The sequence below is a fragment of the Equus asinus genome, chromosome 1, assembly GCF_041296235.1.
Source record: "Equus asinus isolate D_3611 breed Donkey chromosome 1, EquAss-T2T_v2, whole genome shotgun sequence".
In the NCBI taxonomy this organism is placed as follows: Eukaryota; Metazoa; Chordata; class Mammalia; order Perissodactyla; family Equidae; genus Equus; species Equus asinus.
The window spans coordinates 105,887,624-105,900,763 of NC_091790.1; the positions used below are offsets into that span (position 1 = coordinate 105,887,624).

A 13,140-nucleotide genomic window follows, 5' to 3' on the forward strand; every position below is an offset into this window, starting at 1 on the left:
ATTCTTATCAACAAGCCAAACTGTTTTAAGGAAAAAACTAATTTGCAAGCTCATGTCGTAATTGATGAAGGCTTACTTTTCATGGTTAGCTTGTCCCTGTCATGCTTTGTGTAAGATGGTTGGAAACTGTCATTATTTAAGAAGAAATAAAAAAGAAGAGTTTGCCATTTTTTAATGTTATCAACATTCACTGATTTTGACTTCTATTAGAAAATCCACCTGTATCAATATTTCAGGAAGTAAATAGTTGGCTACATAGAGAACTGGAAAGCTGTGAAAAATATTAAAAATATAGTTGTATATTTACTCTTTGAAAAATAAATCCAAAGTAGAAAGCCTGAGTTCGTCTTCACAGATTTTTAAATTTGAGATTGTTCCAAAAACTGGGGGATAAAGTTAGTCAATATCAGTAGACTTTGTAGATTCCCCCGAGAAAGTACTAAGCGTAAAATATAAATTAAAACTTGATTTAGTAATTTATGAGAGAAGAACAAATAGATTGGCTGGTGAACCAAACTATTCAACTAAAATTTTTATTTACATCCTGAGTTTTATTTTTTCTTTTGTTTATTTTGTTCTTCTAATGGATTTTGGATTTGATAGAATTTTAGGAGTGTGGAGTAAATAGAGCAGAACAAAAAGGCATGTAACACGTAAGAAAAATAACATTTTACCTGGGACTTCATGTATCTGAAAAAGATAATTTGGGGAAATCTCAGGTTCCTGGGCTTATTATAGGTCTGGAAACAAAGCTATGTTTTACTATTGTCATTTGCAAAAACAAAATATGTCTTAGACTCATGCATCTAAGCTAATAGACAGCTTGTATCAGTTAAATTTTACAAACAGCCAAGGCATTTGATTGTTGATATATATTTTCCTAAAGTTTTCCTTTTTTTTTTTTTTAATAGAGTCCTGTGAAGATAAATCAGATTAGCCTGGATGAAAGTGGAGAACACATGGGCGTCTGTTCAGAGGATGGCAAGGTATGGTGCCGATGTGCTCACGTGGAAAGTGCTACTCCGGCACTAAGGGCTGATTTTACTCAGCTACAGGTGCTCGGAAAAGCACTCTGCTTGCGGTGTACCTGCATTAGGAGACCCTTGATCATTCTTTTTGGGTATTGGACTTGCTTCCGATTGCTCATAATTAAAGGAAAATATATTTTGCACAAATGTGCCTTAGGAAAAGTAATTACAAGAATGTCAATAGTGTAACTAGTATTAAGCTGATTAACAGCTGTGGCAGGGGGACGTGTCACCTTAATCATTACTGCTGTGCCACTTATACTTCAGTGACTAGTCTGCAGTTCCTGCAAGACAGTAGTTTAATGCCTTTCTGCCATAAATCCACAAAATTGGATTTTGTGGGCATGATTTCTGTGGGCTGGTGGTTTTCATTTTCACACACAAGTTATGAATGTTTCTCTTGAATTATAGAATCTTTTGATAAGCAATCATAGTTTATCAGAAGAATAAAGTGTCTTACAATGGGCACATTAAATAAATGTAAAATCAATATATGTACAGTTTTCTAAAAACCTGGCACCACTTCCCCGACCACGGACATCCATCATTTGTGCAGTGTATAACGAACAGTTATCAGGGCTTCTTGCCGATGTTGAGCTGTGACATTTAGTGGTTGTGGTGATTGATTTTCCACTTATAAGAATGTCTTTTTTGTTTTTCAGTCGATGAAAGTCTTATCTAATGTTGGTTTGCAATGATAAAATTCTAATGCACAGTGTGTTTAAGCTACTTTACTAAAATAACAGTTTAAGAAGAGAGTGCATTAAGAATCATTGCAGAGCCTTACATATTCCTGACTGAACAGAGCAGATTTCCTAATCCAATTTTATTTTTTTTACATGATCTAAATTCAATGGGCCATTAGGACGAGTAAATTAAAAACAATGTATTCAGTGTAAAAGATTTATACCCATTTAATCTGTTAACAAAAGAAAAATGAAGTCCTCTTGACATAGAAGAGCGCATTTTATGTATCTAAGCATACTGTTGCCCGGAGAGTCTTTTGAAACAGTAATTGGAACACTCGTGCTCTTCAAAAAGCACTGTCGCGTTTCACAGTACTTTCTGAAATTCTGAGATGACCCAGACTGTCAAAGAGAGGTGAGGGAGGAGTTGCGATGTGCAGAAATCAGAAGAATTATCCAAACTGTTGAGACAGTTTTGTGTTCATGTATTTGTAAAGAAAGATCTCCTTTCTTTTGTTTTCTTCAAGACGAGGAATTTCTTACGGGCCGATACCAATTTAATTGAACTAATTTGTTAAAAGAGAATATTCATTTTTTGAGCTGGAAAAGAATTTTTACTAGGCTACTTTTTCTAGAAATTTTCAGAGCTTTAAATGTTGAAGACTTATCATTTGATGTGGCAAAGTGGCATATTTTAACTACTATGTCTGGTGGATGGATAACGAGACGCCCCTCGGATATCTCCTGGTACACTTCTTGGCAAATACCTGGTTTTTCCTATTTTAGCCAGGTTTATAACTGCCATATTTTGGTGTAGACCTGTGGTACACTTTTAAGAATGGTTTTCTCATATGTTTTATTAACATTGATAGAATAGAAAATAGATCTTTCAGTGCCCATATTTGTGTAAGCTAGTCCTTAACCCTGGGTTAGTCACTAGTAGGAAAAGTGAGTAGCTAGTATAGAATGATCTGGTAAAGTGGTTAGTGATGTAAAAACATAAAGATTATTACAGAGATAGACTCCAGATATCTAGATTGAATGCATCTTTAAATGGCTGTTGTGATTTTTCTTTCTTTAGTGTATGAAGAAGATGCCTAGGTAAATAATTATTTATCTTCTAAATAGAAGATAAACATAAATAGGGATAACTTTTGATATTTGTATTCAGTTTTAAAGCCAAAATCCTAACAGTCTTTAAAAATTTACTCTGTTTATTCAGCTGGTGCTCATTTCTAGTCTTTTTCTCCATAGTGTCTCTATGCTTGAGTTCTGAATTTTGAGATATACTCTGTGTGTGTGTGTGTGTGTGTGTGTGTGTGTGTGTGTGTAGTTTCAGTTTACTGGCATACATTTTTAGGTAACTTTCAGGATAAATATGTACAAGTTTTATTTTCTGATCTCTTGTACATGTTGCCTTCACACATAAACTAGAATCTGTTTAGTATAGAATTCTGTATGGAAACATTGTCTCTCAACACGTTGGAGTTGTTGTTCCCTTTTGTCTCCCCTTTATTTTTGTAGACATGTCTGAGGCCAGCCTGCATTTGTTCTTTCGCAAAATCTTTTTAATTTTTTTTTTGTCCTGCCTTGGAGTTTAGACTAGTCATAATCCCAACAACAATAAGCGGCCCTTGTAACTCAGTTTGCTAAGTTATGTCTCGTTCGGGTCTGCTTTCATTAATTTTGTCTGGAACACAGTAAGTCCTGTTGATCCATATACAGAAGTATTGTTTTCGTTTCAGGAAAGTTTACTTCACTTATGATTTTGATTATTGCTTCAGTTCCATTTGTTTTCATTTCTTCAAAGAAACTCAGTAATACTTAGGCTGGAGGCAGCATGGCGCAGAGGCGGAGAGCATAGCTGTGTGTTCCACCTGCCTGGGCGACGTCCCCACACCCCTGTATTAGGTGAGGGGCATTGTTGGCCCTCCCGGTGCCTCTGTGTCCTCAGCTGGGCAGTGGGCACAGGGAGAAGGCTGCAGTGCCACGTGTACAGCCAGCTCTCAGTATATATTAACTGTCTGGCCTCTTCCCCTCCACGTCATCGGACCTAAACTTTTCAAGCTAAGTGTGTGAATGGAGAAGCACTGGTCACTCGTCCTCTCCTTTCGAAAATACATCAGCTGTAAGAGAAATTGGTCATATTGTGAGATACACACACACTCTCCACACGTGAGCTTGGCGTCCTCGTTGTTTTTATCCTCTCATTTCTTTGTAGTCAGGGAGAGTTTCTCTGCTTGTTTGTTCCCTTTGCTGATTCCCTTCTGTTCCGATGTCAGTTTAGTTTTGTAGAATAGTTTTATTCCATTTTGCATTTTTAATTTTCCTGAAATCTCTCTCTCCCAGCTCTATTTTCAAATCAGCCTCATATATTTAAATTAAAAAAAATGCAACTTCTTCTGTGTTCTTAGGGTGTCAGGCAGTGTGATCTAGTGGTTAGGAGGGGGTCATCCTGCCAGGATTTAGCTGTGGGATGTCAGGTAGGTGGTAAGTTATTCATACCTCTCTGTGCCTCAGTCTGTTCACACCTCTATGAAATGGGGATAAAAACAGTACCTACCTCATTGATGATTAGGAGGAATAAGTAAGGTAATACATGTAAATTGTTTGGAATAGTACCTGGAATAGAAGAAACACGTAGTAATTGTTAGCTGTTACCGTCAGTGTCGGCGTCATCATTGTCGGCGTGATCCTGTCTTTCTGCTCCAGATTCTTAGACGTCTTTTCTTCTTATTGAAGTTACCAAACCGTTTTCTAGTTTTTCTTTCTTTTCTGGTTACTATTAAAACATTTTGTAAAGTGTTTTTCTCCCTCTGAGTTGTGAGAATTGTGTGCTGCGATATTCTTTTTATAGATTTTGCGTCCGTTTTTGTTGCTTGTTTGTCCATTCCAGAACAAGGAGACGAGCTCTTTCTGAACCTGGGTGAGCAAACAGATTCAGCGTCTGATTGCTCTTGACCGTGCTTGTCACCGTTTTGGGTGTGGTAGGATCACCTTCTTAGCTCCACGCGGGGGCCTGTTGATGAGCCCAGTTTCCTCTGACTAGAGGCGTTCAGTGAAGGCCACCCCCGCAGCGTGAAGTGGGAGCTTCTCCAGTCATCTCTCCTGGGTCTCTGCGTGGCTGGAGAATATGAAAACCAGCCGTCTCCCCTGCAAAGTCCCTTCAGCTCCCGCCCTAGATGGAATGACAGTTTACACGTTCATCCCTCCTCTAATTCTTGATCTGTTGCTGTTTGGAAGCTGGAGAGAGAGACTGGTTACGTGAAAGTACTAACTGGGAGGGTTGTCTGACACTCTGGCCGCCTCACTCATAGTTCCTCTACGTCAGATGGGCTGTCACCCACTCTGCTGGTTGACAGATACCTAGAAATCCATGCTAAAGTGGAGAAGGGTACACACCTTCCTCCTTGTTTCATGAGAGTAGCTTTTCTTTATTCCAGGGTGTAAAACATGTATCACGTACCTTCTGTGGTCCTCACATGGCTCTCTGGGTTTGTAGTTGATGAGAAAGCCTCCGGGACTTTGCAGTAGGTTGATTGTAAGGCCAACTGCCCTGCATTTTCTGTTTTTCCTCATTGGGTATTTCGGTGACAAGTTGGGGGAGGTCGTTAAGGCTGCTATAGGGGATACCATTTTCAAAAGGTTCCTCTCTGTTTTAATCTTTAATTATGTTATTCTTATCTAGGATGAGATCTACCTAAAGGCAAAGCTCTCTGGGCTGTCATTCAACGGATTCTTTTCACAGACTAGTATGATAGTCACTGACAAAATGGCAAAATAAATAAAGAGGGAGAGAGAGGAAATGAATGAGAATTGTTTTGGATTTCATTAGCTTTAGTAGTGTAACTTGTGACCAACTAGCTTGAGCTGTCTCATTAGTGAAATGAACTGCAACATTGAAGGTTTTACAAATCACCCTGCTTGTACTGATAACGTTTATGACATTTGTCTTGTGAAGTTACAGTGCTTTCCATAGTGAAGGAGAAAATAAGGACAGTTGAGGAGAATGTTATTCGGTTAAACCTGGTAACAGAGCGTGACCTAGAAGTTCTAATCTTGCTTCACTGCTTTCAGCAGACCCTGCTCCGGCCCCTGCTCTGGGGATGACAGTGGCGGTTTTGCTCCTGACTAGTTCTCAAGGATGAGTGTCAGCCTGTTTGTGAAGAACTTCACAAACATTTGATTTGTTATCTTTCTGTGTATTTCGCCTTAGCACTCTGCTATTGTATCTTCAGTATGGATTCATAATTTCTAAAGGGGCATCTATCTCCGGAAATTCATAATTTAATTTTCACCATTAGATTCACAATCTGAATATTTATCTTCTCATTTACTGTGAAACGGGCCTAATGGTGTTTGTGTTCGTGTAATGGTAACAGAGTTGCTGTAAGGACCAGAGGAGGTACAGCAGGATTGTCCACACTGGGTACCTACTGTCAATGGTGGGCCTTTAAAAGTACGTTTTCTCCCCACCAGAAAGTTGAATTTGTCTAACGTGGGGTCTGGCCCTTAATACCCAGGGATTTTAACTGTGCAGTCAGGTTTGAGGGGCACTAAGGGAAAGTAGGTGGAAGCATTTAGAGATGTGTTATTAGCAGTACTCTACGATTTGACATAGGACTGTGTTGTAAGTGACATTTTTATATTGAATAGAAATTCCTATGTTGGAAGAATTTAAACTTCCTAGTTCAGCATGAGTTTATACTGAGGTAACTTCAGTACGTTGACCACTTGTCAATTTACTCCATTAAGATTCAGGTGATAAACAGTACCTCCCTTAATTTCTACCTGACTTTCTTGGGTTTGTTGGGATTGATCAAGTTAACCTTCCCTGAGGTAAAGTAAAACTCTGAATGCAATGCTTCTCTTTCCTGCTTCCTAACCACCATTTTATAAGAAGTTCAGTGTACCCTGTGCTTATGCCTTTATATAAAAGTACTGATTTGATACTCTCTAAACAACGAGAAGAAGGTGGTGGTGGGGCATCCATATCCTTGCCGTGTCAAGAATACATTCTAACAAACTGCCTGGGGTAAATCAAATTCCCTTATGGTACATTGTACTGTGTGCTGTTCTTGGAACCCAAATCACTTACTTGGTACAAAGGTATAAAAACAGTAGTCACAAAGTGAATGGAGTGTCCTAAAAATTTCATCTTTTAATGAATGAATTTGTCTCCCAAAATTATATCATGACATGAGTAAGTTTTCCTCTTTGAACTCGCAAAAATGAACTACTCACCACTTACCAAGATAAGAAGAAATCCGAAGTCTGAACAGTTTTGTATCTATTTAAAAAATTGAATTTGTAATTAAAAACATTCTCACAAGGAAGCCATTAGACGCAGATGGCTTCACTAGTGAATTCTTCAAAATTTAAAGAAGAAATAATTCCACTCTTCTAGAGACTAGAAAAAGTGAAAACTTCCCAACTGTTGGAAAATAGCTGTAAGTGGCCCTGTTACTTCCAAGTGTTTGAGAGCTCCTGAAATTCTTATTCTCTGTTGGTGAGAGTGTAAATTGATCAAAACCACTTAGTGAAAGAGTTTGGCTGCCTATTAAATGTGAACAGGTGCATAATCTGTGACTCAGCAATTCCATTCCTAGTTATATACCCTTCACAAAGGTGTATATACGTGCACCAAAAGATCTGTAAAGAGTGTTCATTGCAGCATTATTCATAATAGATCCAACCTGGAACCAACCCAAATGATCGATAGATGATGGACACACAAATCATGATATGTCCCTAAACTGAAACACTACATAGCAGTGGTCAAGAACCAGCAACTGCTGTATACAACAGGATGGCTAAATCTCACAAAGAAAATGCTGAGTGAAAGAAGCCAGTGAAAGTAGTTCATGATTCCCTTTATATAAAATTCAGACACCAGCACAGTATCTATGACGATCGATTTCAGGGGAGTGGTCAGTTTGTGAGCGTGTTATTGACGGGGAGGGGACCCTCAGGAGCTTCTCGGGTTCTATTTCTTGATCTGAGTGGTGGTTGAAGGGGTACGTTCACATCAGAAAAATTTGTCAAGCTGTAAAGTTATGATGTGTACCCTTTACAACATGTATATTATTCAGTTTTTTTAAGTAAACCACTCAGAAAAGAGATTGTCTGAGTAAAGTGGCCTGGAACAACTTCAAGGGTGGCACTGATAAGTAGAAACTGCAATCGTACATTTACACACTGAGGAGATTCAGCGTAAAGATTGTAAAGGAAGTGCCGTTCCCCTCATCTCCTGCCTCATTGATCTGCACGGTAGATTTATATACATATCTATATGACTCCAAAAAGAAGCTTCTCTTTCTTTTAAGGGAAGGAAAAAATAATTCCTTTAAGAATATCCTATGGGAAGTTCATGAAAGAGTATGAATAACCTATTCCTATCTGTTTCATTTTTAAAAGTTGATATCCATTTAATAAAACTAATTTATGTTGAGTAAAGGAAACTCTATCCATGAAATGCCTATGAAAGCTTCCTTGCAGCAGAGTACTCTTACCCTGATAGAATTGTTTTCATTAGATAATAATAGAGATCACACAGACCTTAGATTAAGTGTTCTGCTTTTTTTTTTATTGACAGTATGTGTTCTCGCCGACTCAGCAGCCGTCTTTGTTGCTGTCCTGGTGAACTGACAGGATCCGTTTACTTTTTAGGTGCAGGTGTTTGGACTGTATTCTGGAGAAGAATTTCATGAGACTTTTGACTGTCCTATTAAAGTAAGTATTCACTAAGTTTTAATTTTTCTAAGGGTTTTATCAACTAAGGCAATAAGGATTACAATACTTTGAGCCCTCCCAGTCTTGCATTAATTGTGTCAGTAAGTATTCACCACTTATACTGGATACTATCTGATGCTGTGAAGGAGTACAGGATATGTATCATATGACTGTGATCTCAGTCTGTCCTCAGGAATCTTTTGTTGTAGTGCATGAGACGATACGCACACACGCACAATCTGTGATTAAATACTCAAAGAGGTAAGCACAGAGAGTCCAAAGCTGAGAAAAGTTACTTCTAGCTGTTTTTGTTAGTGCTGACTTTATAGATGGAGTGATGTTTGACTGGGCTTTAATAAATGGACAGAGCAGATGGAGAAGCTGGCTTTCCATGTGGAAGAACAGCATAATAGAAATGGAGAGGGTAGAAAGTTCAAGTTGTGTTCAGGAAGTGGCAAATAGTCTAGTTTAGATGGTGCATAAAATACTGAGTTGCAAGACAGCTGTACAGGCAGATTGGGGCTGGCTTTATATTCAGGCTAAGGAATTTAGGCTCCATCTAGTAGATAAGGAGAAATTATTGAATGTTTAAGAGCAAAGAAGTGACATAAACTGAGCTAAGCTTAAGGAAAATTAATATGGCGACTATATATAGTATAGATTGGAGGGCTGGTAGACATGAGGCAGGAGGACCAGTTTTAGATAACAGTCATGGTAGTTATAGTGACTATTATAGTTGTTAAAGGAAGCAGTCATTTGTTTTTTTCACTTGTTTATTCAAACATTTATTGAGTGACAGGTGAAGGAGAGAGAGGATCTGATGTGTGTTTTAGAAAGCTAAATATGCCAGGATGGAGGGTGATTTAAGCAGGAGAGTGACTTGGGACAAGAGGCAATTTAGAAGGCTAATGCTGTGCTCTAGGCAGGTCATTACAGCATCTCAATGAAAAGAATAGTAGTGAGTATTCGGGATGGAGTAGAAGAAATGAAAAGCCTTTAGGAGGTAGACACAACAAACCTTAGTGATGGATTGCATGAGGGTGATGAAAGATGGAGGAGTGGAGGGTAAATCCAGGTTCTTGCTTTGGTAATAGTGCGTGAGAATGCCATCAGTTGCAATAAGGGATGATTTGAGTAAGGATGTTGCTAGTTTGGTCCTGAGTTTAGTTAACCGTAGTGCATCTGGTGGAAACGTTATATAGAAGTTTTGGAAACATGAGTGTGGAGCTCATTATAATACATAATGAGTTATGTATTATAAGAGAGCTAAAAGGACTCTTATGAGCTCAGGCTGGGGATTGGCCCTAAAATCACAAAGTTGATAACCCCAGTTGAGTAAGATGAAGCCATTTTTTTTTTTAATTTTGTTTTCATTTTTTTCTACTTTTGTTCAGTGTAGAACATTTTTTTTTTAAGATTTTTATTTTTTCCTTTTTCTCCCCAAAGCCCCCCAGTACGTAGTTGTATATTCTTTGTTGTGGGCCCTTCTAGTTGTGGCATGTGGGATGCTGCCTCAGCGTGGCTTGACGAGCAGTGCCATGTCCGTGCCCAGGATTCAAACCAACGAAACACTGGGCCGCCTGCAGCGGAGCGCGCAACTTAACCACTCGGCCACGGGGCCAGCCCCCAAGATGAAGCCATTTTTAAAGATATTATCCATTTATAAAAGCTAAAGAATGAGAAGAGAAGATGACTCATGGTAAAATTCTGGAACACTCTAATTTAAAGATTCAGGCAGTGGAAAAAACAAACAGCAAGAGATCTAAGAAGAATCAGTTAGAGAGACTGGAAGAAATCCAGAAGAGTGGTGTCAGGGAAGCCAAAGGAGAGAGGGTTTCCAGAAGGAAGGAGTGGGCAGCAGCCGAAAGGCAGTGTGGAGAGTCAATGAGATGAGGACTGAAACAGGATATTTTATTTGGTCATCATGGAGATATTGACAGCCTTAGTGAGGACAGTTTCAAGAGCAGGAGGGTCACCTGTTTCAAGAAGTAAATTGGAGATGAAGAAGTAGAGACAACTAGTGTAGACTCTTCTTTCAAGAGATTTGATCATGAAGAAGAGAGATCATCTGGTAGGTGAGAGAGGGCCAGTGTCCAGGGAAGATTTCTGCAGATCGTGTTTTGGTTGATGGTAAAAAATCACTAGAGGGGGAAAGATTGAAAAATAAAAAAAAGTGAGTACTTAATGGAGCAGCACTAAGGAATGGAATCAACCTCTCGGGGTGGGTGAGTAACCTTGGAAAAGGTCCTACAGCCTCTGTCTGTGAGACGGGCACAGGATGGGGGAGACTGAGCCCAGCCGTTTGCTGAGTTTGGCTGCGACTGATCTTGATGGCCTTGTTTCCTTAGAGCAGAAGAGGAGAAAGGGGTAAGGTAATATGACTTAGGAACATGGGGGATGTCTGGAATAACAGTTGTTCTGTAGGCTTATGTATTATTAAGAGAGCTAAAAGGACTCTTATGAGAGGGTTTAAGAATATGTAATAACAGAACGTGTAAATGATTCAATATTGGTATCTCAGGTGGATTAGAGAAGTGTTGAAGGAAAGAAGGGCTAACTTGGGAGAAAGGAATCATTAGAGAAATGAGGAGTCATACGCTAAAAGCCATAAAAATGGCAGTGTAGGAAGAGGAATCTATTCCATTGGAGGATGAAAATATATTAGTCAATTAACATGAATATAAAGTGTATTTAGTTGCAGGTTGGTGCAAGCTTAAGCGTGTGGATTTTTTTTAGTGTCTAGAAATATTCTGTATGTTAGGTTAGGAAGAAAACAAAATGCTTTAGTCAGTGATTCCATGGGTTTGGGGATAAAAAGGTAAGGGGGCAGAGCATGTGCAGGCTTACAGCCACAGAAGGGGAGCTCCGAAGGTGGGCTTGCTCTGAGTAGAGCCACTGACCTTCAGAAAGCCACTGGTGCATGAAGTAAACAGAGATGACGGGTGGAGCGGCCTTGGGAGAAACTTGTGTAAGGGGTTGGGAGGAGACTGGCTGAGGGGAAAGCTAATGAGAACCGGGGGGGACAGGGACTGAGGCCATAGGTAGAAGGGAAGATCCTGAATGTTGTCTCTCACACTAACAGGGTCTTGGTGTAACTATCCTAAATATCTGTGAGGCTTCATTGCCCCACCTGTTCCATTTGGTACCTCAGTCACTGAAAGGCATCCGGGCAAAGAGATAGTCAGGTTCTTCCTTTGGGTTTCTTCTGTTGTATTAGAATTGTATTCAGTTACAATTGCTGCCTTGACTGACCTCCCTTGCTGTGTCAGAGGATGGGGCACCCACGTAGAGGGTCCCACTCAGCCAGAAACTAGAACTAACTCACTCTCATCTTTTAGTTTTGACCTGGCTTCATGGAAGAAATCTTTTCACACAAGAGCAAGACTCAGATGTCCTCAGTAGTAGCAGAATCTTACCTGAATAGGTTACTTCCTGCCAAAGTATAGGATGATTTTGAGATCCTGCTGCTTGGAAAGTATAAAGGGTTTTCATGCTGTGCTTTAACCATGACTCCTAAACCACTGTCGGGTCCTTGTTCCCTTGTAGATCATCGCTGTGCACCCGCAGTACGTGAGATCCAGCTGCAAGCAGTTTGTGACCGGAGGGAAGAAGGTAAATGCTGTGTGTCTGCCCTCACATGTGGTCTTTGAGGGGGCTTGCATTTGCTCTCTAATTTATGCTTAGTTTTTTTACGTCTGACTGTTCATTAGGAGAAATTTTGAGAAAGAACAGTGTAATGAAATTGTAAGACCATCATTTCTTGAGGGAGGTGTGGCCTTGGAGCTTCTCGCTGACATTCCTTTGGGGTATCTATAGGGCAAGAGAAAAAGATGTTACTTAAACTGCCACGTGGCCGTTTGTAATGTTGTTCCTTCTACAAAAGAGAGGTAGCATTTAAAAATAACAAAAGAGTAAATAAACTAGTGTTTTTTCCCCTTGTAGAAAATCTCTTGCCAGCCTTGATAAAGTTTTAGGACAATTATGGCTATTTTTTACTGACATGTTCATGGCATATTTTGTTACCTTAGTGCCATTTAAAAAGTAAGAGTGTGGGGCTGGCTCCGTGGCTGAGTGGTTAAGTTCGCGCGCTCCACTGCAGGCGGCCCAGTGTTTCATCGGTTTGAATCCTGGGTGCGGACATGGCACTGCTCATCAAGCCACTCTGAGGCAGCATCCCACATGCCACAACTAGAAGGACCCACAACTAAGAATATACAGCTATGTACCGGGGGGCTTTGGGGAGAAAAAGGAAAAAAATAAAATCTTTAAAAGAAAAAAGTGAGAGTGCAAAATTACCTTTTTGTACATTTACATGTTTGTTTGTAGATATAGTAAATTCTAAAGTTAAAATAATCTTTCTGCTAATAGCAGTCGTTAACTTATTTCTACTTTTATTAACCAGTGAAATTTTGTAATCCATTTTATAGTAAAATGCTACCACTGTACTGGAACTCTGAATGTTATTTCATATTCAGTTTAGACATCAGCGAAAAGGAGGTGGTCTGTGGTGGTTTCTGTAGCAGATGTAGTGCTATGGAATGACCACTTTGAAGCTCAGCTGCTAAATGGTTTCGAATGTTTTATGATAGTTACCTGTCATTTTCCCTTGGTCCACTGCTTCCTAGAATGCTAGAGTAGGAAAGCCTACTGGCTGCTACCTTATCCAGCCTTTCTCAGGCACTGGTTTTAGCTCG

The 13,140-nt window shown here is 39.6% G+C and overlaps 1 protein-coding gene across 1 annotated transcript in view; it reads left to right on the forward strand.

Annotated features, from left to right (window-relative positions):
* Nucleotides 1-13,140, forward strand: part of VPS41 (VPS41 subunit of HOPS complex) — a 185,202-nt gene that overhangs the window by 76,738 nt on the left and 95,324 nt on the right. The window contains exons 5-7 of the mRNA XM_044770644.2: nt 912-986; nt 8,384-8,446; nt 11,993-12,058. Of these exons, the coding sequence (XP_044626579.1) occupies nt 912-986; nt 8,384-8,446; nt 11,993-12,058 (204 nt within the window). The remainder of the gene's footprint in view (nt 1-911; nt 987-8,383; nt 8,447-11,992; nt 12,059-13,140) is intronic.